The sequence below is a fragment of the Sciurus vulgaris genome (assembly GCF_902686455.1).
Source record: "Sciurus vulgaris genome assembly, chromosome: 9".
NCBI lineage: Eukaryota > Metazoa > Chordata > Mammalia > Rodentia > Sciuridae > Sciurus > Sciurus vulgaris.
In genome coordinates this window covers 82,359,909-82,386,380 of record NC_136469.1, presented here as the reverse complement: position 1 = coordinate 82,386,380, position 26,472 = coordinate 82,359,909, and the positions used below count along the sequence as shown (strand labels likewise).

The 26,472-nt window shown below is 35.7% G+C and overlaps 1 protein-coding gene across 3 annotated transcripts in view; it reads left to right on the top strand.

Annotated features, from left to right (window-relative positions):
- MRPL1 (mitochondrial ribosomal protein L1) overlaps positions 1 to 26,472 on the top strand; it is a 90,431-nt gene that overhangs the window by 45,645 nt on the left and 18,314 nt on the right. For 2 of the 3 annotated variants that reach the window (XM_079152943.1, XM_079152944.1), the window contains one exon: positions 6,148 to 6,254. In XM_079152943.1, the coding sequence (XP_079009069.1) occupies positions 6,148 to 6,254 (107 nt within the window). Of the gene's footprint in view, positions 1 to 6,147; positions 6,255 to 6,996; positions 7,067 to 26,472 lie in introns of all 3 variants that reach the window. The other variant, XM_079152945.1, reaches the window with a different exon arrangement.

Below are 26,472 nucleotides of genomic sequence, written 5' to 3'. Positions count from 1 at the left end.
AATTCTTCTAGCTTTTGTTTATCATGGAAGGATTTTATTTCATCGTCAAATTTGAAGGTAAGTTTTGTTGGGTATAAGATTCTTGGTTGGCATCCATTTTCTTTCAGGGCTTGAAAAATGTTGTTCCAGGCCCTTCTAGCTTTTAGGATCTGGATTGAAAAATCTGCTGATATTCGTATTGGTTTCCCCCTGAATGTAATTTGGTTCTTTTCTCTCACAGCCTTTAAAAATCTGTCTTTATTTTGTATGTTCAGTATTTTCATTATAATGTGCCTTGGTGTGGGTCTGTTGTAATTTTGTGTATTTGGAGTCCTATAAGCCTCTTGAACTTGATTTTCCAATTCATTCTTCAGATTTGGGAAATTTTCTGATATTATTTCGTTGAATAGATTCCTTTGGTTTGTTTCTCTAAGCCTTCCTCAATCCCAATAATTCTTAAATTTTGCCCTTTCATTATATCCCATAGTTCTTGGAGATTCTGTTCATGATTTCTTACCATCTTTTCTGTTTGTTCAACTTTGTTTTCAAGGTTAAACATTTGTCTTCAATGTCTGAGTTTCTGTCTTCCAGGTGTTCTATCCTATTGGATATGCTTTCTACGGAGTTCTTAATTTGGTTTATTGTTTCCTTCATTTCAAGGATTTCTGTTTGTTTTTTTTTTCAGTATCTCTAACTCTTTATTGAAATGATCTTTTGCTTCCTGTATTTGCTCTTTTAACTGTCGATTGGTGCTTTCATGCAATGCCTGCATTTGCTCTTTCATCTCCTTGTTTGCTTCCCTGATCATTTTAATTATGTACATTCTGAACTCCTTTTCTGTCATTTCTTCTGCCATGCTGTCATTGGGTTTTACTGATGTAACATCTAGATTTGTTTGGGGCATATTCTCCCTTGTTTTCTCATATTGTTCAGGTATCAGTGGACACTAAGATATTGCAGATTTCCTCTATTGACTTATAATGTCCCTGAAGATTTCTATATATATCCCCCCTTAGCCTTCAGTAGGCTGAAGTCTTGGAGGAAGTTGATAATGCGGTGCTCCACAAGGAAGCTGCCTCTCTAGGGGTGGTGGCCTTCAAGTGAGGTATATTCCCTGCTAGTGGGCAGAGGTGTCTCCACTTGTTGACCAATGGTCATCCAAAGGGTAACTAGGCTTCGGGCTGAGGCAAGGCCTGTTTGGGCCTGAGTCTCTGGTTTTACCGTCCTTGTGGGAAAACCTCACCCGGCAGGGAGGACTCACCTGGTGGGGAGGTCTCGCTGGTCAGTTTCCCTCCTAGAGGTTCCCCTCAATCTACAACTACCACCTGGGCTGGGCTGCCTTCCCCTGCAATGTTCCCAGGGGCCTGGACCTACCTCCTGGGCCTGGGAGCCTCACCCTTTGCAGACGAGTCTCCTTAGGCTGCCTCTCCTCAGAGTGTCTGCTCGAAGTCCTGGAACCTTTGCTCCGCCCCTAAGCGTGTCTCTGTGCGGCTCTTCCACCATGAAGCCTCCTAGGTCCTGGGATCCTGCTCTGCACCTAATCGCCTGGCTATGTGGCCCCTCCTCTGAGCAGCCACCTGGAGCCCCGTACAATCGTTCTGAGTCCCAGAGACCCGCCACACGCCTCTTCCCCCAGACAGCCACCTGGTGTTCCGGTGCGGTCACTAGGAGTCCAAGAAACTCACTGCAAGCCTCCTCCTCCCTCCAACTGCCTATAGCTCTGGGCAGTCACTCCAAGTCCAAGTGACCCACCCCGTTCCTCCTCCTCCTCCAGGTAGCCCCCCGAGTGTTCAGGAGCGGTCACTGTGAGTCACTCTGAGTTGCTCTGAGTCCACGTGACCCGCTGCATGCCTCCTCCGGGCAGCCGCCCGGAGCTCTGGTGCAGCCACTGGAGACCAAGCGACCCTCTGCGCTCCTCCTCCAGGTAGCCCCCCTGTGTTCAGGAGCGGTCCCTTTAAGTCCAAACAACTCAACACTTGCCTCCTCCTCTGAGCAGCCACCTGGAGCTCTAATGCAGTCACTGCGAGTCCAAACGACCCGCCGCGCTCCTCCTCCTCCTCCTCAGGGCAGGCCCCGGTGTTCAGGAAAGGTCGCTTTGAGTCCAAACAGCTCGCCACGCAGCTCCTCTTCTGGCAACCGCCCGTAGCTCTGGTATAGTCACTCCGAATCCAAGCAGCCATGCTTCTCCTCCTCTTCAGGGCAGGCCCTGGTGTTCAGGAATGGTCGCTCCGAGTCCAAACAGCTCCCCGAGCAGCTCCTCCTCTGGCAACCGCCTGTAGCTCTGGCACAGTCGCTCCAAGTCCAAGCGCCTCGGTGCACTGCTCCTCCTCCTCTTCCTCCTCCGCGCAGGCCCTGGTGTTCAGAAGTGGTCGCTCTGAGTCCAAACAGCTCTCCTCACAGCCCCTCCTCTGGGCCGCCGCCTGGAGCCCCAGTGGTTGCTCCGAGTCCCAGCGCTGTGCTGAGCGGCCTCCTCTCCATGTCATCTTTGTTCAAGGGCCATGCTAATTTTTTTCTGTATCATTCCAGTTTTAATATATGTGCCATGAAAGCACGCATTCTTTCCTTCTTAAACCCTATTCTTTCCTATTTCATTATTATACATTATCTCAATGACATTAAACTCTAAATTATGAAGTCACTTATTCATTTCTCTTATTCATTTCACATTTATACCTTACTAATTAACTATGTGCATCTACATGAGAATATCAAGTAGGTGGTTGGAAATCATGAGTGATGTTGTGACTGGAGATATAAGTTTGCAGTTAGGAATGACTAAGTGGTATTTAAAGCCGAATGTCTGCATGAGGTCACTTAGCAAGGTGTGTAAGGATAGAGTCTGAGCCCTGAGATAGTAATGTTAGAAGAAGTCAGCTAAATGAAGGTGGGTCAGTTGATAAAATAGAATGGGCCAGTCAGTGAATATGTGATATTGTAGGAAGAGGAAAGATGCTCTGTGACCTGCTGTTAATAGGGCAAGTCATGTGAACACTGAGAAATGGTGAATGGATTTGCCCATGTGAAAGTTATTGGTGACCTTGACAATATTATTCTTGGTAGAATGCTGGGAAGGACAACCTGATTGATTAGGCATAAAAAGAAATGGAGGAAAGGTCGTAGACAACTTTTTTGAGACCTTAATACACTTAAGAAGACTATTAGATAATAGCTGGAAAACAATGTAAAGTCATAGGAGGCTTGTTTGTTTTATATTGAAGTGGGAAATTTCTTTTTTTCCCCCACATTTTTAAATTGGTGCTTTATAGTTGTACATATTGATGGGATTTGTTGTTACATATTTGTATGTGCACACCATATAACAATATAATTTGGCAAATAGCACTCCCCAACACTTCCCTGTTTCCTCCTTGTCTCTCACCCCTTGGTCACTTTCCTCTACTCATCTCCCTTTGATTTTTAGGAGATCCACCCACACCTTTGTTTTCCTTTTTCCTTTCTAGCTTCTGCATATGACAGAAAGCTTATGACCCTTGACCTTCTAAGTTGACTTATTGTGCTTAACATGATGGTCTCTAATTCCATCTGTTTTCATGCAAATGCCATAGTTTCATTTTTCTTTATGACTGAATAAAACTCCATTGTGTATATATACCACATTTTCTTTATCCATTCATTCATCAGTGGACACCCAGGCTGGTTCCATAGTTTGGCTGTTGTTAATTGTGCTGCTATAAACATGAGTATGCATGTATCAATCACTATAGTAAGATGACTTTAATTTTTCAGTATAAATACTGATAAGTGGTATAGCTGGATCATATGGTGGTTCCACGTTAGTTTTTAAGGAGCCGCCATACTGATTTCCATAGTGGTTATACTAATTTACAGCCCCACCATTAGTGTAAAAGTGTTCCTTTTCCTCCACATCTTCTCTAGCCTTTATTTTATTTTATTTTATTTTTTAATTCCATGTTATCATTTATTTGCAAACCCTCTCCTCTCTAATTAAGTTTATTATTCTCGACGTCTTATTCCGGAAAGTAGGAGACAACCACAGCTCATTTTTAAAAGAAAAATGCATCAGTGTTCATGGAGTAACAGCCCTCTACCTAATGTCTTTTTTTTTTTTTTTTTTTTAATTTTTTTTTAATTGTATACATATGGGATACATGTTGTTTCTCTGTTTGTACATGGCATAAAGGCATACCATTTGTGTAATCATAAATTTACATAGGGTATTGTTGTTTGATTCATTCTGTTATTTTTTCCCTTCCCCCCACCCCTCCCACCCCTCTTTTTCTAGACTTTATTTTTATTTGTGTTCTCAATGACAGCTGTTTTGCCTGGTGTAAGATGAAATCTCAGTGTAGTTTTGATTTGTATTTTCCTAATTGCTAATGTTGTTGAACTTTTTTTCATTTGTTGGCCATTTGTATTTCTTCTTTTAAGAAGTGTCTGTTTAATTCATTTGCCCATATATGAATTGGGTTATTTGATTTCTGGTGTAAAGTTTTTTGAGCTCTTTCTATATTCTAGATATTAATCCTTTGTCAGAAGAGTAGTTAACGAAGATTTTCTCCTGAAATTTCATAGTAAGCTTATAAACTAAGGGGGATTATCTAGGGAAAATGAAAAATGTGGAAGAGAAACAAGAACAATGTAGGAGAAACAGTGTTCTTTTGTAAGTAAGTGGAAGTGGAATTCATTGCACAAATGAAGAGAGATGGCAATTAGGAGAAGCATGGAGAATTCATTTGTAGTGACAGGAAGGAAGGCAGGGAGGTGGGTATATTCAGGTATCATTGAATAATTCTTGAGCTCTTACTAAGTATAAGCCTGGTTTGTATGAAAACAATTTTAAAAGCATAGGTGTATGTTAAATATAAAGAAGTTTAAATAGACTTAGTTTAACCACGTGTTTCTTTTTTGTATACCATTATTGACATCCTACTATTTGTTGTTAAACTATGTCATACTGTTTAGTACTCAGTTATGTCAGAATGTAATGAATATCTTTTTTTGGAATTTGTTCCATCATTATGTCTCTTATCTCCCAAATAGATGATAAGCTCCTTGTGCGTAATTGCCTTTTTTTAGTTGAAGTGCTTCTGAACCATACTGAACAACTTCTGAGATAATCCTTGGGAGGACTGGTGAAAGTATGGGATACTTGGTGAAAGTATGTTTGCTCTTCATAATGAGATCCTCACATTGACTCATGAGAGGGACATTTGGCTTGAGGCACCATGAAATTTTTGTCCCTTTCATTCTCTTTCTTTCTCTTAAAATTGCAATACTGGGGATTGAACCCAGGGGCACTCTGCCATTGAGTTACATCTCCATCCCTTTTCAAATTTTATTTTGAGACTGAGTTGATAAGGCTGGCCTTAACCTCCTCTTGCCTATTCTCTCGCCTCAGCCTCCTCTTGCTTCAGCCTCCCAAGTTACCGTTTCCAGCATTAGGGAGTAGTGTGTCTTTAGTGGCACATTGCTTACTGTATTTCTTACCTTTCAAATAATTCACATTTTCTACACATGAAATTAAAAGTTTTAAAGTGAAGTTATGGTATACTGAAATACTAAAATATGCATTTTGTGTGTTAACTGAGTTAAAATGATAAAGACTAAATCATAGGAGGTTACATAGGTTTTTTTGTTGTTTGGTATGGAGGATTGAACTCAGGGGCACTCAACCACTGAGCCACATCCCCAGCCATATTTTTTTGTATTTATTTAGAGACAGGGTGCCACTGAGTTGCTTAGCACCTTGCTGTTGCTGAGGCTGGCTTTGAACTCGTGATCTTCCTGCCTCAGCCTCCCTAGCCACAGTGATTATAGGCGTGTGCCATTGAGCCTGGTTGTTATATAGTTTATTTTTGTAATCTTCTGTATAATTTGGACATTCTTAGTTTTCACCTTGATTCTGTTCTTTTCTTTAGTATATTTAGTCGCCTCTCTTTCTACTCAAATAGAGGATTGACATTATAACCCAAGAAGGAAGTTTCAGGCTTCATCCACACCCAGTGAGAGGAGATCACTCAAGAGCATGGGCATAGGAAATTGTGACCACAGGGGCCACCCTAAAGTCTGTCTGCTACAACTTATTTACTGTATCTTCACATGGAATATATGGTTATTACATTCAATAATTTTTGCTGCTTTTTTTTAGATATAGTGATAATTTGGGATTTTTTATTTTTTAACCAGATTCCATTGGCCGTGACATCCCCAAAATGCTTGAATTATTTAAAACTGGACGTGAAATTCGTGTAGATGAGGAAAGAGAGAACTTTCTCAGTACCCAAATAGCCACAGTAAGTTATGGTGGAAATTCATCAAATAATCCTTTTTTTAAAATTTTATTAATAATTTATAATATTGTAATATACCAGTCATTTGAACTTGCTTTTGGAACTAATATTAGGAATAACATTAAATATACACATGGATTTTTTTTTGAACTCACATAGTTTAATGGTATTTGAGTTACTGGGTATTCACTAGAATTTGCTTGTAGTTTGCCTTATTAATCTATTCTAAATATATATTTTTAGTTCTCTAATAATTTAAATGTATTGAGAGTTGTATTAGATCTTGTGTATATTATGTAGGACATTCTATAATGCTGACCACATAGTGGATATTTAATTCTACATAATGGAATTGAGTAATTTGCCTTATTTTAATAAATTATGTCTGGTTATTTCTGTTTATGTTTTTTAAATTGTTTGCCTGTTTATAGAAGATGCTAAAAATCAATTTCCAATGTCATTTTTAGTACACTGATATTGACCTGTCAAGAGTTATAGAATGGTGTTTTTCAATATATAGGCATTAAAAACATTAAAGTTATTTGCAAATACAAAGAATCTCTAAAGTGTCTATTCAACATGTAATTTTTTTTCTGTCCATAACTATAGGAATAATATAATACTGATAGCATAATTTAAAACAGTGCTTATCAAGTGTCAGGTGCTATTCTAAACACATTTTTGTTATTCTCTCTTTAATTCTTATGAGTATATGAGAGGTAAAATTTTCATCTTGATTTTATAGATGAAAACTTGGAAGCCCACAGAGGCTAAAAGCTTTTCCAAGGTTTCACTGCTAAAATGAGGCAGAATGGGTAGGTGTGTGGACCTTGGCAATATTCTTAAGCATTCAGGTTTTTTATCCCTATTCTATCTTGTTTTGTGACTGGAATTATTTGAATAGCTGTTATTCTTTGTCTTTTTCCTCCTGTTTGACTCTTAAGCTGCACCATATGCAACAGCTAGTGAACCAAGTGAATTTAAGCTATGTCTACCTATAGATCTTCAGAAGTAAAGAGAAAGCTCTCAGCTAATTTTTATGATAGGAAAACTTCCTTTCGAAAGGGAGTGAAGTAGGCTTAATGCAGTCAAAGGTTGAGAAACATCTACTTGCCACATTATCATCAAAGCTCAGATCCAATTTACTTGGCCTAAGCTCTGCTGAAATCTGATGTTGAAATTTCTTTGTTCCCAAAGGCCCTTGGCAGTGCTTGTTTTTTCTTAGAGTTGAACATTCTGGAATCTGAAAAACAAACAAAAAATACAAAATTTGAGGGGCTATTTTTGAGCTGTAGAGACTTGAGTTTGAATGCCTGCCATGCTACTTGAGGGATAATAGACAGTAAGCAAGTTTCTTAATGTTGCTTTTCAAATTTTCTCCTTTGTAGAATATATATAATAATTCATACTTCAAAATGTGGGTTTAAACATTAGATACAATTGTAAAAGTGTCGTACCTATTTGATAGTTTAGGTTGGTCTTTTGGAACTATAGAATATCCTTAGAAGACTTTCTTAAGTAATATGTTCAGTATATTCAGTAGTATAGTCTTTATATGTCCTGACTTCCATGGCATTTCATTCACTTTTTTTTTTTTTTTTTCAATAAATGCTTTAGTGATTAAGACATGGGCTCCACATCAGAGTACTTGGATCTTTTGGAAACTAAATGTTTTTTTCTCAGTGAAAAAGAAATCTATGTGTTTAAAGAATCTTCCTGAATACAACTTTAGTATTATAGTATCGTAGGAGATTAAGAGTAGATTTTAGATTCATGCTGTCATGATTTAAATCCTACTTCCAGTTTCAAAAGAACTGTGCCACCTTGCTGTCAGTCTTGATTTTTTCCCCTCATTTCTTCCATATGTAATATGATGATAATGATAAATATTACCTAGGTTAGGAAGGAATAGATGAGATAATAGCATAATAACTACGTACCAGACTACTTCTGGCTAAGATGTGTCACAGGGACCTTATTTACCTATGCACCAATAACAATGAGCATTATCTTGATACCAAAACCAGGTAAAACTACAGTGCAATATTATTCATAAATACAGATGTAAACATTTAAAATTGAGTTTAACAAATAAAATCCAACAGCATATAAAAAGGGTGATTTATTGGGCCTGCCTTAGTCTGTTTTCTACTTCTGTAGTAGATACCTGAGACTAAGCCAGGATTACAGGTACACACCTGTAATCCCAGTGGCTCAGGAGGCAGAGGCAGGAGGATAGCAAGTTCAAGGCCAGCCTGGACAACTTAGTGAGATTCTGTGCCAAAAAATTAAAAGGGTTGGTGATGTAACTCAGTTATAAATTGCCCCTGGGTTCAATCCCCAGTACCTTCCCACCCACATACATACAAAAAGAATACCTAAGACTGGGTGATTTATATAAAATAGAGGTTTATGTTGGCTCATGGTTCTGGAGGCTGAGAAGTTCAAGAACATGGTGCCAGCATCTGGTGAGGGCCTCATGCTGCACCAAAGCATGGTAGAGAAGTTAAAGGAAGAGCAGAAATGTGTTGAAGAGGCAAAACACTAGGGGTTTGTAACATCTTGCTCTTTGGAGGATGAATCCATTCCAATGAGAAAGGCATTAATCCTCTTAATGACCTCATCACCTCTTATAGACCCTACCTCCCACTACTATCACAATGACAGTCAAATTTCAACTTGAGTTTTGGAGAGGGCATCCCATATTCAAATTATAGCAATAATCAAGTAGGTTTTATTGTAGAAATACATGGTTAGTTTAGCAGTCAACAATCATTGTAATTCATTTTATTAACAAATTACAAAACCAAAGCTAGTAGATACAGAGATAGCATTTGACAGAATCCAGATGCTGATTAAGGAATCTCAGAAAATCAAGGATAGAAGTGAGTGCCCTTGCAGTTAGGCCTGCTGCTCAGTGGTAGAGAATGTGCTTAGCCTGTTTGAAACCCTGTGTTCAGTCCCTAGCACAATCCCCCCCAAAATTCAAGTGTCCTTAACCCAATAAAGGATATCTAAGAAAAACCAATAGCTGGCACAATATTTAGTGGTGAAAGACTAAATGCTGCTTTCTTACTAAGTTTCGGAACAAGGTTAGGATATCTGTGCCTAATGCTTCTGTTTAATATTGCTTCCGTTTACCATTGATCTAAGATTTTAGGCAGTGCAAGAAATGGGCAGAGAGGCATCTAGAATATAGGAAGAGGTGAAACTGTCATTATTTATAGAATATATGATTTAGCCAGTAGAACAAGAAAAGAGAAGTATGGTTGAAGATGTAAGCTCAATGTGTAAAAATCATTTGCATTTCTGTACAACAGTAACAATTGGAAAAATTAAAAAACAGTGAATGCCATTTATAATACTATAAAAATATGAAAACTTAGGGATAAATCTGACAAAAGATGTGATTCATGCACTATAAATTTCAAATATAGTAGAGAGAAATTAAAGATATCAATAAGTGGTGAGATGTACTTTGTTCATGGACCAGTAGAATGAATATTAGTAAAATATCAGTTATCCCCAAAGGAATCAATAGACTCATTAAATTCTCAAATTCCCATGCAGTACTTTTTTAAAAAATAGAAATTGATTCTAAAGCTTATATGGAAATGCAAAGGATCTAAAATAGCCAAAACAACTTTGAAAAATAATGAAGTTGGAGATTTACATGATTTCATGATTTATTAAGTAGTTAAGACAATGTGGTATTCATGTTAAAGAGTTCCCCTAATCTCAGAGACAAAAGACATATGGATAACGATTTTCAACAAGGTATAAAGGCATTTTTAGTGAATAAACCATATAAAGTAGTCTTCAACAAAAGGTACCAGAACAGTTGGATACCTATATACAATAGAATGCAATTTCACCCACATTTCAAATTATATATAATAATTAACTCAAAATGTATCAAAATCTAAATAAAGCCTCAAATTATAATAGTTCTAGAAGAAAAAAATAGGTTCGAGAATGATGTCTTAGATGTGACACCAAAAAATCCATAGAAAAAAATTGGTAAGTTGCCCAGATTAAAAATCTGATCTTTAAAAGATAGCACTATGAAAATGAAAAGACAAAGATTAGCAGAATATATCTGATAACTCCAGAATATATTAAAAAAACTTACCAAAATCATTAAAGAGATCCAATTTTTAAAAATTGATAAAAAAGACACTCTGGAAAGCAGTGTGGAGATTCCTCAGAAAACTTGGAATGTGCCCACCATTTGACTTAGTTATTCCATTCCTCGGTTTATACCCAAAGGACTTAAAATCAACATACTACAGTAATGCAGCCACATCAATGTTTATAGCAGCTTAATTCACAATAGCTAGATTGTGGAACCAACCTAGATGCCCTTTAGTAGATGAATGAATAAAGAAATTGTGGCATATATACATAATGGAATATTATTTAGCCATAAAGAAGAATAAAATTATGGCATTTGTGGGTAAATGGATGGAGTTGGAGAATATCATGCTAAGTGAAATAAGCCAATCCCCAAAAACCAAAGACCAAATGTTTTCTCTGATAAGTGAATGATGATACATATTGGGAAGAGAAGAACAGAGGAACTTTGGATTGTGTAGAGGGAAGTGAGGGGAGGGGAAGGGGCGGGGGAAGGAAAGATAGTGGAATGAGACATTTTTACCCTATATACATGTATGATTACACCAATGGTGGGAATCTACATCGCGTACAACCATAAAAACAAAAAGATGTACCCCATTTGTGAACAATGACTCAAAATGCAGTCTGTAAACATAAAAGTAAGTAAAATTTTTGATAAATTGGCAAAAGATGTGAACACACTTCACCAAGGAGCTGTAACACAAACATATGAAAAGATGTTCAACATCTTTAGTTACTAAGGAAACATAAATTAATACCATAAAGAACTGTCAGTACACATCTGCTGGAATGAATAAATTAAAAAGACTGACCATACCAAGTATTGGTGAGGGTGTGGAGGCATTAGATCACTCATACTGTGGGGATGTTAAGTGATGCCGTCTCTTTGTTGAATGAAGAATTTGTTCGTTTCTTAAACAGTTGATCCTACTATATGATCCTGCCATTCCACTTTTAGATATTTACACAGAAGAATTGAAAGCATGCCCAAGGACTTAGAAACAAAAGTTCTTTTCAGATTTGTTTGTAATAGCCCCAAACTGGAAACATTCTAAATAGCTATCACAGATAAATACATAAACAAAAGTATTCTTTAGCAATAATAATAAAGTTAATACATGCAACAATATGGATGAATTTTAAAATAATGCTGAGTAAAAGAGGTAAGAAAAAAAGAATATATACTGTATGATTCTATTTATGTGAAATTCTGGCAAATACAAACTCATATATATAGTGACAGAAAGCAGACTCAGGTTGCCTTGGGAACAGAGGTGGATGGAGAATACCAGAAAGCAGGATTATAAAGAGGCACAGTGAATTGTGGAAAGGAATGATTATTCTGACTGTGGGTGGTTTCATGAGTATGTACATTCAAAACAATAAATTGTATCTTTTAAGAATGTGCAGCACATCTAATGAAATACCAAATCATAATAAAAAGAAACAAACTGTGGATTCATACTACAATATGAATGAATCTTAACATTATTATACTCAGGGAAAGAAGCCAGATACAGAAACCATTTACATGATACCATTTATATGATATGTCCAGAGGAAGAAAACCTTAAGAAAGATTAGTTGTTCCCTGGGAAGGGAGTGGGAGGAAATAGGCATTAACAATAAATATACACAAGGGGTGATAGTGGGGTGAAGAAGATGTATAAAACTGATTCATGGTGATGGTTGTACAACTTGATAAACTTATTAAAAATTATTGAATTATACATTAGAAAATGAGTGATAGGCAAATTATGCCTTACTAAAGTTATTAAAAATGGGCAGTATACCAAGTATAACTCAATAAGTTTTTATTTAAAAAGTATTATACTATTTACTATTGTATCTGATACAAAACAAATACCCAGTGAATTTTATTATAATTATCAGAGGTAACAATACATTTAAAAAATATTTTAGAGCAGAATAATGAGGTTTTCATGTGTGATATTACCTTTATTGTACAGTTGGGAATGTTGAAGATGTGAGTTTTTTGTTTGGCTTGTTTTGTAGCCTGTGTTGATGAGAATTTGATTAAGAATGAGTGCACAATAAGGGCAGGGACAGCATCACAAACCTATTAAAAGTCTTCTTCGTTGTGGGTAAAAGGAGGATATCAATGAACAACAGCCTGTGGGCCAAATTTGGTCATGGCTGTGGCCTGCTTTTTGTACAACTTATTATCTCACAATGGTCTTTATAGTTTTAAAAGGTTGTAAAAAATAAAACAAAGAATATGCCTCAAAAATTAGATGTGACCTGTAAAACCTAAAATATTTACTGTCTGTTTCATTACAGAAAAGGTTGCTGAACCCTGATCTAGAAAGGTATTTCTTAGGTGAACAAAAGGGATTAGTTTCTATTTGCCTATATGGGAGGTACTGTTCTAGCTAAATCATCTAGATGTCTCTTGTGATTGTGCAAAGGGTCGTAATGCCACATTGCTTCAAGATCTAGTTCTAGTATTAATGTAATGTGAAATTGATCTTGAGTAGTTTAAGCTAGTTTTTCTTCTATATCAGAGTGATAAATACAATCAATTGAATGATCTTTCTTCATTAGTATCTAATACCCAAGATTAGAACTCAGCCACTAATGCCTGGGGATTGAACCCAAATCCTAGTGCCTGCTAGGCAAGTGCTGTACCACTGAGCTACATCCCCAGTTGCAGGTGCTCCTTTAGATGGCTAGTATCTAATATTTGTCAGCAGTACTTGTAGATAAACTAGGTTCATTTAGTTTTTCATTTTTCCTACCTTTTGTACTTGAAGTGTACATCTTCATGAAATTGGTCATGTCTGCATGCTCTCAAATCAAATACTCTTTATCAGTAAAAATCATTCAAACAATATGTTGAACATCATGAAGACAGAACAAGTTATTTTTGGAATATTTTGTTTTTTAACCAGTTATTGCTATCAGGTCAACATTTACTTTCTTGGCATAAGTCATAGTTGGTTAGTTAAAAGTAAGTTGCTAAGTGATCAGATTTAAAGGAAAGATCCTAAAGCATAAAACTAAAAGAACTATGGGGAAGAAAAAATGTATTGCTCCAGCATTTTCCCCTGGTGGCTTTTGCCATGAAGTGGAAATGAAACTAATGTGGATTCTCAGAAAATGAAGTGAAGACACAGATATCTGGTCATTGTTTTTAATCTGAATATTTTAATTTCAGATAGTCAGTAATTTTAAAAGTATCAATCTGTTTATACTATAGAAAACAATATAATAGTCAATTCTGTTATTCATATAACTTGATATTTAAAAAAATTCAGGTTAATATGTGTGCATGGTTAAATTTAGACAGTTCATGAACGTATATAAGGAAACACTGAAGTGTCTCCCAGCAGTTGTTTTCCTGTAGAACTTGTTAATAGTTATTTTGTTCTTCTAGAAATGTAAGGCATAAAACATAAATACCCTTGAAAATTAATTTATGTGCAAGATGTTATGCCACATATACAGTTCTGTAACCTTTTCAATGGATGAAAATATAGCATGAATGTCTTCAAAGATGTGAAGAGATCTGCCTGCCATGTTCCTATTTTTTTTCTCTCTCTTTTCGTGTGTTGGGGGAGGGTTGAGTGAGGGAGGGGTTCAGGGGATCAACCCATGCCATGTTCTTCTCTTTTCCCCCCCAGGCTTCCTGGGCTTTAATGTGGGCTGCCATGTTCTTCTTAATGCATGCATATTTTAGATACTTACGTATTCTATTTTATTCTTAACATTCTGAGTCTCATCTGTCTACCATTCTTTCTTTTTTTTTTTGGTTCAGGGGATTGAATCCAGGGATGCTTAACACTGAGCCACATCCCCAACCCTTTTAAAAAGTATTTAGGTACAGGGTCTCGCTAAGTTGTTGAGGCTGGCTTTGAAGTCTCGATCTTCCTGCCTCAACCTCCTGAGCTACTGGTATTATAGGCATGCACCACCGGCCACCGCACACAGCTTGTCCACTATTCCTATTCCTTTTCTTTTCTCATTCTTAGCCCTGCCCTCTCTGATCCTCCACCACCCTTTTTTTGGGGGGTGGTCTCTGTTGGCTCCCTTTACTAAGTACCTTGTATAACTTACCTATATCATATGTGCTGTTTACTAGTACCTGCTGAATGAAATTGACAAGAACTATGATCACTGAAGGATGGCTGCTTATAAAACTGAAGTGTTTACAAACTCGGATTCCTTGACATCTGCTAACTACTGAAAATTAAGCCTTTTCTATTCCATATTTGGGACTGATTTTGTTTTACCCACAATATATTAGAGACTTTTACTGTATCCTATATATTTAAAAAATTACTATCATATAATGACTTCTGATAACCCTTCTTTTATTATCTCATTTATAATCTGACTAAAGGCAAAGAACAAAGAACTACTTAATGTATAATTTCTAATTAACAAGTAATTATTGAGTACTGATTGCACTAGGCACACTGCTGTTGACATGATCATTTTTATCCAAGAAGGACACATCTAGTGGAGGAGATAGGTATGAACATAAATTATAGGAGAATGTGATAAGTGTAGCAACAGTATATATAAATGTATATGTAAGATATAGAAATTACAGAAAAGAAGCAATGATTAATGTAATCATGGCATGGAGTAGACCAAGGGTGGCTTCTTGGAGGAGTTTAAAAATATATTCCAGGTAGGGTTGGGATGTAGCTCAGTGGTAAAGCATCTGCCTTGCATTCAAAAAGCCCTGGGTTTGACCCCCAGTTCCAAAAAAAAGAAAACTCTACCAAAACAAAAACAAAAAAACAAAAAAACAAACAAACAAACAAAAAAAGAAACAAAAAACAACCCTTTGGGGCTGGAGTTGTGGCTCAGTGGTAGAGCACTTGCCTGGCATGTGTGAGGCCCTGGGTTCAATCCTCAGCACTGCATATAAATAAAATAAAAAAGATCCATTGACAACTAAAAAAAAAAAAATTTTAAAAATACTTTTTGTATACAGGTAAATTAAGGCTCATTATTCATATTTCAAAATAATATACAAGATGAAGAATGGGCTACCACACAACTATGTTGATTCAGCTATTTTAAAGGAACCAAATAATAGTAGCTTAACCATGATAGTCTGAAGTTGCCAGCTCAGGGCCGCTTTACTCTGCAGGGTTATTTAAGGATCAAGGTTCCTTCCCTTTTGTTCTTTTGTTATCTCCAAGACTTTATTCTGTGTATTTAGAGCATGCTGGCTACCATGTCTGACTAATGCAGACAGTAGGAGGAGGTGGAGTAAGTAGCTGTTTTTCAAAAATGTGAGATGTTGATCTCACCACCTTTGTTCCCATCCTTATCCAGACCTTAGTCACATGGCTTAGCTGAAAATCTGTATAATATACTATCCATCTGAATGACCATGTGCTGAACTAAAATTTTGCTTGAAAGAGGGATGGTTAAGGTTTTATTACAACTGAGGAGGAATCAGGAAACCAAAAAGAATAAGAAAATAAAAGGTAAATATATTTGTTCATTTTGTTTATTGCTGTATCCCCAATTCCTAGAAGAGTCCCTGGCAATTATGTACTCAATCAATATTTGTTGAATGAATGGATGTACATATGTATGAATAAACAATATGCCAACTGATATTAGAAATTATTAAAAGATGTATCAATTTAAGTAACGAATCAAAATTTGACCAATTTACACTGAACTTTTCAAATAATCCTTTGGCAGTAATACAAGTGAAATATTAATTGCTGTAGTTTAACAAAATGAAACAATTAAAAATCTTGTCCGCTATTTATTATAGAAATACTTAGCTAGATTTATATTTTGACATTATATAAGAAAATTAAACTGTCCAAATATTGAAGCATAAACCTGTCAAAATAGATACTTTGGGAGTAATTTTCAAATGGTGTCTGTTAGCATTTTATAACATACTGCAGATTCATTTTATGTCCACTGTGAGGCTCTCAGAACATTCTTTGTTTTTTGATAGATTCCTTGTGTGATTTAAAATATTTGCCCTTCAGCCTGCTCTTCTATCACACTCCAAAGTTTAATTAAAGGCTACTTGCAATGTTCATTGGTTTTCTTGACTTGTTTTATTATACAGATCTTTCAAATTTTCTATTAATATTGACTCTCCCATTTCACAATGGCATATTTAATATTTATATGTTTGTCAGAAACTTAAGTTTTTTTTTCCCTCTTTCTCTTTCTCTTTTCTGTTAATGTTGATTACTTCACATACTTCAAAAACAAACAAATGTGATAGTATTGTAGTTGCCATCTCTTTTGCTGAGAGTGGTAGATGTCTAGGAATAGAATTTTTCAGTAGAAAAAAAATTACCAGAGTATAAAATATAGGATTTGGGGTAGTAGGCATTTGTTTATAGGAAAGGGCATGGACTATCGTTTTCAACTGAGGGAAAATTTGGAATGCGTTTATTTGGTATATTTAACCTTTCATAACATTTAATACCATAATAAATTATATGACTCTCACTGCCTATTGTATATATTTGGACCCATGTTTTTATATATATGTTTTCAAGTAACAAGTAACTTTTATGTGTGAAATCGGTTGAGTAGAATCTCATACATGTAGAAGGACTTAATGTAGTTTTCATGGGTTTTAGATTTTGATTTTCAAGTTAGTTTTAACTGAAAATTCTTTGGGTTTTAAAACGTTAGCTGATGGTCAAGGATAAAAACATGTACATTATCAATGCACAGTAGACCTTTTTTGGTAAGTGCACTGTTCTATGAAATCTATTTAGTTTCAGATCATTTTTAAAAATAATTATGGCCCCTTTTTATAAATGTTTGGCCATCAGCACAGCAACTTGGCAGAATTTTTACACTTGATAAAAATGGCCTTGTTTAGTAAAGGGCTGCTTTATTTCTAATCACTTGTTTGGTTTTAATCTTTTTTCAAGGAAATTCTTTTCCAGTGTACATTCACACACGTGAAGCTTGTAAATGACTTGTTTTCTAAAAATTAAAATCAGAAATCTTGATGTTTTATCTTCATTTCATCTTAGAACATTGGGGACTTCTTGTCTTCATAGCACTTTTCAGACAAGATTGGGTACATTCAGGATGGTGTGGCCATAGACAACAGTAGTTTTCTGTTTTTTGGTACTGAAGATAAAACCCAGGGGCACTTTACCACTGAACTATATCCCCAGTTCTTTTTATTTTTTTGAGACAGAGTATTGCTGTGTTGCTGAGGCTGTCCTCCTACTTTGTGATCCTCCTACTTCGGCATCCTGAGTCACTGGGATTACAGACATGTTCTACTGGGCCTGCTGACCACACTTTTCAAAATAAAATCCAAAGAAAAGCTAACCTGTATTCATAATATTTCAGGACAGAAAGTTAAATGAAACATCACATACTTTCTTGGAATCTGTTGCTTTGTAAAGCCTAGTTAGGCTCTTATCTCCAAAATGGGAAAATTACTGAGTAGAGAATATAGCTTCTGGCTGTGGGAGCACCTGATGTTTTGATTTTTGAGTAAGAAGTTCAAATACAAACATGGAAAGTCTCACTTTGCTAAAGAGTACATACTTTTGTATGTCCAAAACAAACTTTCTTCTTCTCCAGTTATTTTGCCTTTATTCCCTCCGTAGTAGTACCCTTTTCCCTTCCATTCATCCCATGATTTAGTAATTGAGCTTGGTACCACACTGTAGCTAATAAAAGCCAAAAAATATGTTTAGTGGTCCTACATGGACTCATTCTTCCTTTAATACTCTGTTCCTTTCTTACTCTTCTGTCACAGAGTATAAATGCATCCTGGATCCTGCTGAATGCCAAGACTGTTCTTAGCTGTGAAGATATACTGTCTTGAATAAAACCCAAAGTCCTTGCCCTCAAATGGCTTACTTTTCTAGTTAGGAATACAGATAATATGCAAATAAATTTTTATGTACTTAGGTAAAGGAACAGAGTGATGGTGATGTGTGTATGGATAGGTGCTATTTCAGATAGGTTTGTCAAGGAAAAGTATCTCTGAGAACGTGACATTTTGAATGGAAGCTGAATGATGTTGTAGAACAAATTATGGAGCTGTCTGGGAGAATAGTATTCTTTTAAGAGAGGGCAGCAGGTACCAAGTTTCGAAGGAAGAAAAGGGCTCAAGATATTTTCTCTCTACTGTAAGGTTAAAATATCCTCAAAGAAGTATATGCTCAAAACATTCTGAGAACAGTATTAAACACACAAAGGAGAACTATTTTGATATAGGAAAACATTGAGTCATGTATTTTATTGGCAATACATTCCTCAATAGCATTACATAATAGCATCCTTAACTTGCTTTTTTTTCTTTTTTCTTTTTTTTTTTTTTAATAGAGAAACTTTTTGTGCAGAAGTTCTTACCCTCAGAAAAACTTCTGTGGAACTAAAATGGACTTCCAAGATTTTGTGAACTTCCTCAAATTGTATTCAGATTGTTTGTGTGTATGCATTTGTACATTTTTCTTGGATGTGTGGTTGTGTTTTTCATTAGGAATTCATGACTTATGCACACATTCAGCGATTATTTTTTGAGAGCCTAGTGTCAGACACTGTCCTTGGTAGTGGGGGAATGAATATCACCAAGGTAGACTGCAGTCATGTCTTCATGGGATAAATATGTGGATAGTGTGTACATGACATCAGATGACTGGGAAACTTAAAACAGGATCTCTAGACTGAGGGAGATAAGGAGTTGAGGATTTGAGAACAGAGAGATTAAGTGAATATATGTATACTAAATGCTGAGAAACTCTTCTCATCCCCCATCACTATCCCTGTTCCTTCATTTAGTTCCCAGTACTCCAGCAGCCATGCTTCATCATCTAAGCAGGAGATTAGGAGAGGTTTAATTTAATTATAGTAATAATAATAAGGCATTTGGGCCAACTTTACTCTTTCTTTGGATAAAGTGATAGTCATTCATTTCTTAGACTCTAAAATTATGTGACATGCTTAAAAATAATTGTTAGAGTTTATAGTTTCTTTTTTGATACTTGCTTTTAAGTTTCCCTTATTTCCTTCCCTGCCTTTCTCCTTTTATTTTTCTTTTAATAACTTTTTCAAATTTTTCTTTTCTATTTTCTTCATTCCTTTCTTCTTTTTTCTCCTCATTTATATCTTGTTTTCTTCCTTGGTTTTTCACCTCCATTTCAGAAAGACATGAAAAATAGGATTAAATTTATGGAAAAATTAGTATGAACTGGTGGGAAGTTGTATATCACAGAATAGTTTTTAAATTATATGTAATTTAATTAATTTTGATTAAAGATGTCTAATAAAAGGTGTTTCTTTGGTGCTGGATGTAGCGCTCACACCTGTAATTCCAGTGACTTGGAAGTCTGAGTCAGGAGGTTCACAAGTTGAAGGCCAGCCTCAGCAACTTATTGAGACCCTGTCTCAAAAATAAAAAATGCTGGGGATGAAGCTTAGCAGTTAAGTGTCCTTGGGTTCAATCCCTAGTGCTGGTGAAACAAACAAACAAACAAAAACTTGGTAGGTACTGCCTGCATTAATAATGCCATTTAGTTGACAAATAAGTTGTTTATATTAAACAAATTTTAATATACTTAAAATAGTTAATTTCTAAAGATATTTAAACATTTTCCTATAATCTCATTTATTTTAGTCTTTCACTATGCCATAAAACTTTTAAAACCTATTTAGCACAGACTTTCAATTATTACTAATTCCAAGTTAGCAACATCAGTATGTTTATTATGAAACATTGATTTTTTTCTTGTGAGCAAGTAGAATCCTACTTTTTCCAATTTCATATATCACAAAACACATTCCTACTAATATACTATAAAATCGTTAAGTCAATAACAGAATAAACTATTATGAAGAAAAAACAATATAGTTTAAAACTTTTTTCTATATTTTTATTGGTGCATTATGATTGTACATAATGGTGAGATTCGTTGTTAGGTACTTGTTTGTGCACACAATATAAGACTATAACTTGGCAAATGTCATTCCCCCGTATCTCCTTTTTTCTCTCCTTTTCCCTCTCCCTGGTCCCTTTGCTTTACTGTATTGCTCTTCCATTTTCATGATGTTCCCCACCCCACACTTTTCTTTTTTCCTCTTTAGCTTCCACATATGAGAGGAAAACACAGAATCCTTGATTTTCTGAGTTTGGCTTATTTCACTTAACATAGTGTTCTCAGGTTCCATCCATTTTCCTGTAAATGACATAATGTCATTCTTCTTTATGGGTGAATAAAACTCCCTTGTGTATATATGCCACATTTTTTTATCGTGAATACACTGACAGATACCTAGGCTGGTTCCACAGTTTGGCTATTGTGAATTGTGCTGCTATAAATATTGTATGCATTTATCATTATAGTATGCTGATTTTAATTCTTTAGGGCATATTCTAAGAAGTGCTATAGCTGGGAAATATGGTGGTTTCATTCCTAGTCCTTTGTTGAACCTCCTTACTGATTTCCATAGTGCTTATATCAATTTACTATCCTACCAACAATGCAAAAGTGTTTCTTTTATCCCACAGCCTCTCTAGCATTTATTATTGTTTGTTTTCCCGATGGCTGACATTCTAACTGGAGTGGGATGAAATTTCAGGGTTTTTTTTTTTTTTTTTTTTTGATTTAGAAAAAATAGACTGAAAATAGGGATGTCACTTGTTCTTCTTTCTGTTTTATTTTTAAAAGGTTACTATATTATTTTTAATTTATTAATGTATAATTAGAACATAAAATCTTGAATCAGTTGGAATAGGACTTACAGAAACATCACCTAACATGATTAAAATTGTGAAGAACATCTTTTAAATAGGAGTTACTAGAAACATCACCTAATGTGATTGAAATTGTGACAAACACTGTAGGATAGTTAGTTATAGAAACATCGCCTCATATGATTGAAATTGTGAATGCATTTGTGTAGTAGCCTAACCTTCAAAAAAGCTCTTTAATAGTTGTATAAATATTCAGATTTTGAGGACTTGTAAACAATAATTTATTGGAAAGTCAAACCTAAACTTGTTTTTCTAAAAAGGAAAAAAAGAAGGTAGGACAACACAAATGTATGTTTATACCAAATCATGCCAAGACCTGATTTAACCAGTGTTTCTTGTCTGGGTTTCAAATATATTTGGAGCTTTGAACTCTTTAAAATTAAAGCAGTGTCTTTGATGCGTGGTTTTTATTTATTTATTTTTCTCCTTTCTTCTTTTTAAAGTTGTAGACATGGTCTATTCATAGGTGAGTATCACTGTGTTTTGCTTGCGTAATAGTTGTTTTGAGGCAAGAATACTGTCAGCCTGGCAGCTGATAAAAGCTGAAGTATATTGTGACAAAAATAAACAAGTTCAGGGCAAGAGAATATAAACGTAGTATAATCTTGTGTTGAAGGGCCTTCAGTTTTAGTGAACAGGTTAGAACAGGAAAAGTGAATGTATTGGAGTTCAGTTAAACAAGAAGATGTGGATAGTATAGGACATAGAGTTTGAAGCCTTATTTTGAAGCAACTAAGTCCATAATGTGAAATAGTAGCTTGCAAGAAATATTATTTAAATCAATTAGATATAAACAATAGCTAAATATAAGGCAGCAACCCATTAACTCATGGCCTACTGTGACTTCCTCCTCTTTTCCTTCCTTCCTCCCAGTTAATCATTAACTTTGTTGCCTTATATTTGGTGTGCTTTGTATAAATAAGGGAATTAAAAAGAGGAAAATAAACTGTAGGGTGTAAGATAAAGGCAGTAGGTTGATAATAGATCTTAGATCTCCAGGGATATGGGACTAAGAGGAGAAATTATTATTCAGAATCGTTATGTTCTAGCACCATATTTGATTCTTTACCATGAGAGATACTTAATTGCAATGACTCATCTTTATAGTATTTTAGGCTATATCCTTTGGATAGATTTTTGCCAGTGTTCTTACCAGAAGGACTATTAGAATATAAAATAGTTTATTTCCTTTTCTACTTTTCTTACCCAAAGACAGTCAGATGGTAATTTCCCCAAAGTTTAGGGAATTAATAGTATGACTCTCCTCTTTTTCATATCTAAATAATAGCCTAAGGAAAGCCATACCATTGGAGAGAAACAGCTTTTCTTATTAATTCATGCATTAACTCAACAATGTGATCATTGATCAAAAGAATAACACATGATGAAAAATATGAATAAATCATAACATGTGAAAGAAGAGTAAACTAATTTGTTTTCCAGTGGTTGCCAACTTTTTTGTTGCCAATCCATTTGTTAATACGTAGTTGTCAACATACTGCAAACATAGCTTTCTTTCGTTAGCTTTATTTTAAAAAGAAAAAAAAAAAAAACTAGTGATAAATGTGATAGCTTTTACTGAATTCTTTTTTTATCTAGGCAAAGTTTAATGAATCTGAAAGGTGTGTCATTAGTATTATGTTTAAACAAATTATAACATTCATTAATATAGTATTTATAGTAAACACTACAATGTTTATAAGGCCCTATTATAAAGTATTAAATATAGACACAAAGTTAAATATTTTCCAAACAGCCTTATCAGAAGCAGTCATCAAAACTGTTTCTAAGGTCTGGGGAAGTAACTCAGTGCTATGGCCCTTCCCCAGTTTGAGTGAGGCCTTTGTTTCAATCTCCAGTTCAGCATAAAAGAAAAAAAAAAAAAAAAAAAAAAGTTGGTTCTACTAGAAAGCATCCTTCTTCCTTCATGATAGATTTTGTTGGAAGTATTAATTTGTTAATTATATATGACATAACTTATACCAGTTGTCTGTGTGTCAATGAATTTTCAAATACTTGTAAAGAAACAATGCTTTCTAAAAACAGACAAATAATGACTCCATGGCCTATTTTTTATAGCCTGTGAGCTTAAAATGATCTATTAAAGGACCTTACTAAGGTGAGGGGGAGGAAAAGAATCATGGGGATCCATAAAGCTTAAAATATTTATTTTAAAATATTTATTATCCAACCCATTATAGAGTTTGCCAATCCTAAAATATAAATGCATAACACGTAAGTGTGGGAAGTTGCCATATCAGGTGAGATGGCATAATCACTGCTTCTGTCCCACTGAATGCAAGTATTATAAAACATGGACAGAATGTATAGAACAGCTAGTTGAGGACTCTGAAAAGTAAATAGCATTAAACTGGGAAGAAAAACTAGACTTTGAAGTACCAACAAACTGATAGTGAGTTTGCCATTTGTCCTCTTTCATTATTACCTGGCCTAGTCTCAACCTAGCTCGAAACCAGGCATAGGGCATGAGTGCAAGCACAGAGAGATCCAGGAGAAGCCCTCTAGTCACAGTTTTGTCTCCTTGTAGTTACATCAAGTGTGGAGGAGGATATAGTTATATGTGTTTGAGGGAGGACAACCTTCCTATCTGATTTGAGGAGCTGTGATCACAGCAAGAGAATAAGGCACACCACCTTTCCTTTTCTGTCTGTCTGTCTGTCTCTCTCTCTCTCTCTCTCTCTCTCTCTCTCTCTCTCTCTCTGTCCTCTTTCTGGTTGGCTCCCAGTGGAGAGCAATTGTAGAAAGTAAGTTTCAGAACAGGGCAAAGGAAGTCCCAGCTTTCTGGGCTGACACTGAAAAGGAGAGCCCCAGGCAACTAGAAATTACTGGATGATCAAGGAAAGGGAGGACCATGGGGAAATGAGTTCCATAAAATTATTATTATTTTTTTTATTGTAAACAAATGGGATACATGTTGTTTCTCTATTTGTACATGGAGTCAAGGCATACCATTTGATTTGTATAATCATAAATTTACATAGGATAATGTTGTTTGACTCATTCTGTTATTTTTTTTCCCTTCCCCCCCACCCCTCCCACCCCTCTTTTCCCTCTATACAGTCCTTCCTTCATTCTTACCACCCTCCTTATCCCTAACCCTAAACCTAACCCTAACCCTAACGCTAACCCCTCCCACCCCCCATTATATGTCCTCATCCGCTTATAAACTCCTGGAGACAAAATTAATGGAGATGGCAGAGGAATGAGAAAACTTGTAGATCTCAGAAATTATTCAATCTGAAAAACAGAAAGACAAAAGACTGGGGAAAAAATGGAGAGAGTCAATGAGACAATCACAGAAGATTTAACTTTCATGTTATTGGAAACACCCAGAAGGAAAGAAAGAAGTGTGGTACAAAAATTAATTAGAACACGAATCACAAGAGTGTGAGAAGACTAGAACTCTCGTATATTTAGGAATGCAAAGAAGTACAGTCACTGGAAGACAGTTTGATAGTATCTTATAAAGATAATTATATATTTGTAATATCTAGCAGTTTTACTCTGGGGTTTCACCCCACAAAAATATATATATTTGTAAAAATGAAAAAAAATTTTTTTCGTGTGGGACTGGGGATTGAACCCAGAGGTGTTTTGCCACTGAGTTCCATCCCCAGCTTTTTTTAATTTTATTTTGAAACAGGGTTTTATTAATTTTCCCAGACTGGATTCCAATTTGTGAGTTTCAAAATTGTTTTATGTATAAATTTTATATATTTTGTATATAAAATAGTAAGTTTTGGTGAGGATGGGGAGAAATTGAAACTCTTTTGCATTGCTGGTGGGTACATAACATGCTGTGACCATCCTGGAAAACTGTGTGGCAGTTCTTCAAAAAACTAAATCTAGAAATTCTCTTCTGGATATGTATCCTAAGAATTGAAAGTAAAGATTCAAACACATAAGTCGATACCCATGTTCATAACTGCATTCTTTTTGATAGCTAAAAGATAGAAGCAATCCACATGTCCAACAGATAGTGTGAACAAAATGTGGTGTATACATAGAATGTAATAATATTATGGTATGACATGTTTGAAACATGAAGACATTATTGAGGACAAATATTGTATGATTCAATTTGTAAAGAGTACAATATAATTCATAGAGCTGATCATGGTGGTTCATACCTCTAATCCTAGTGACTTAGGTGACTAAGGCAGGAGGATCACAAGTTAAAGGCAAGTCTCAGCAATTAGACCCTTAGTGAGACCCTCAGCAACTTAGACCCTGTCTCAAAATAAAAATCTAAAGAACTGAGGATATAGTTTAGTAATAAAGTGCCCCTAAATTTGATGCCCAGTGCCTTCCTTCCCCTTGCCAAAAATGTTCATAGAGACAGAAAGTAGAATGGTAATTACCATGGACTGGGGGAAGAGGTTGTGGGGATTATTATTTAATGACTTACGTATTGTTATTTTATTTGTAAGGCTTTTAAAAAACACACAACTGTAGTAATAGATTGGTGGTTGCCAGTGGTTAGGAGTGGACAGTGTGTGTGTGCCTGAGAGAGATCATGTGAAAAAGTTTTTTTGGGTTCTGTATCCTATATTGGGCTGGTTATTACTCTCATGTATAAATGAGTTCAAATTTATGAAACTACACACTGCCCAAAAGGTTAATGCAAATATATTTCAATTAAAAAGTATAATTTAGGTGAGTAAAGATGGTGAAATAGAGGAAATGCTCCAAAGCTTGGATTCAAGCATAGAAGTACTATTTCTCAGCAGGGTGGGTGACAGAGGGAATTTATTGAAATTTAATATCAGACAGTAAGAGAATCATAGAAAGACAAAAATTCAGGTGCTTTGAACAAAGGATAAGGAAGAATACATTGTAGTCTGGCTGGTGGTAACTGGTACCAGCAGCACCAGTTTACCTCAGAAAGAAGGGGTGACATAGGCAGAAAGAGAAACAAATTTAGCATGGGAGAGTCTGGAACAGAGAAGCAGTCTGATCTTAACTGAGCCAGCAGCAGAGCAGTGAGCTTATGTTTGAAAAGTGTTCTGTTTCTTGGCTGATAAGTGGAAAGCTGATAGGTAGCCATCTTGAAGTTTCAGTGCTGGGGCTTTCTGTTGTGGGCATCCAGGAGATCATAGATATTACTGCCAGGTTGTCCCAGCAAGTTCCTGCCATGGGGTCCAGATTGTTCCTGGTGTGGTACAGTTAAGGCAGGCACTGAGAGGATTGTGTTCTGAGAGATTCAGTGTGGGAATATAGAGGGAAATGTTCCTTGCTTTCCTTTTGGGTCTGGTGGTTCACTTGGATCAGCTAGGGAAGAGTCCAGAAACTGGACAGGTGGGGGCACATTTG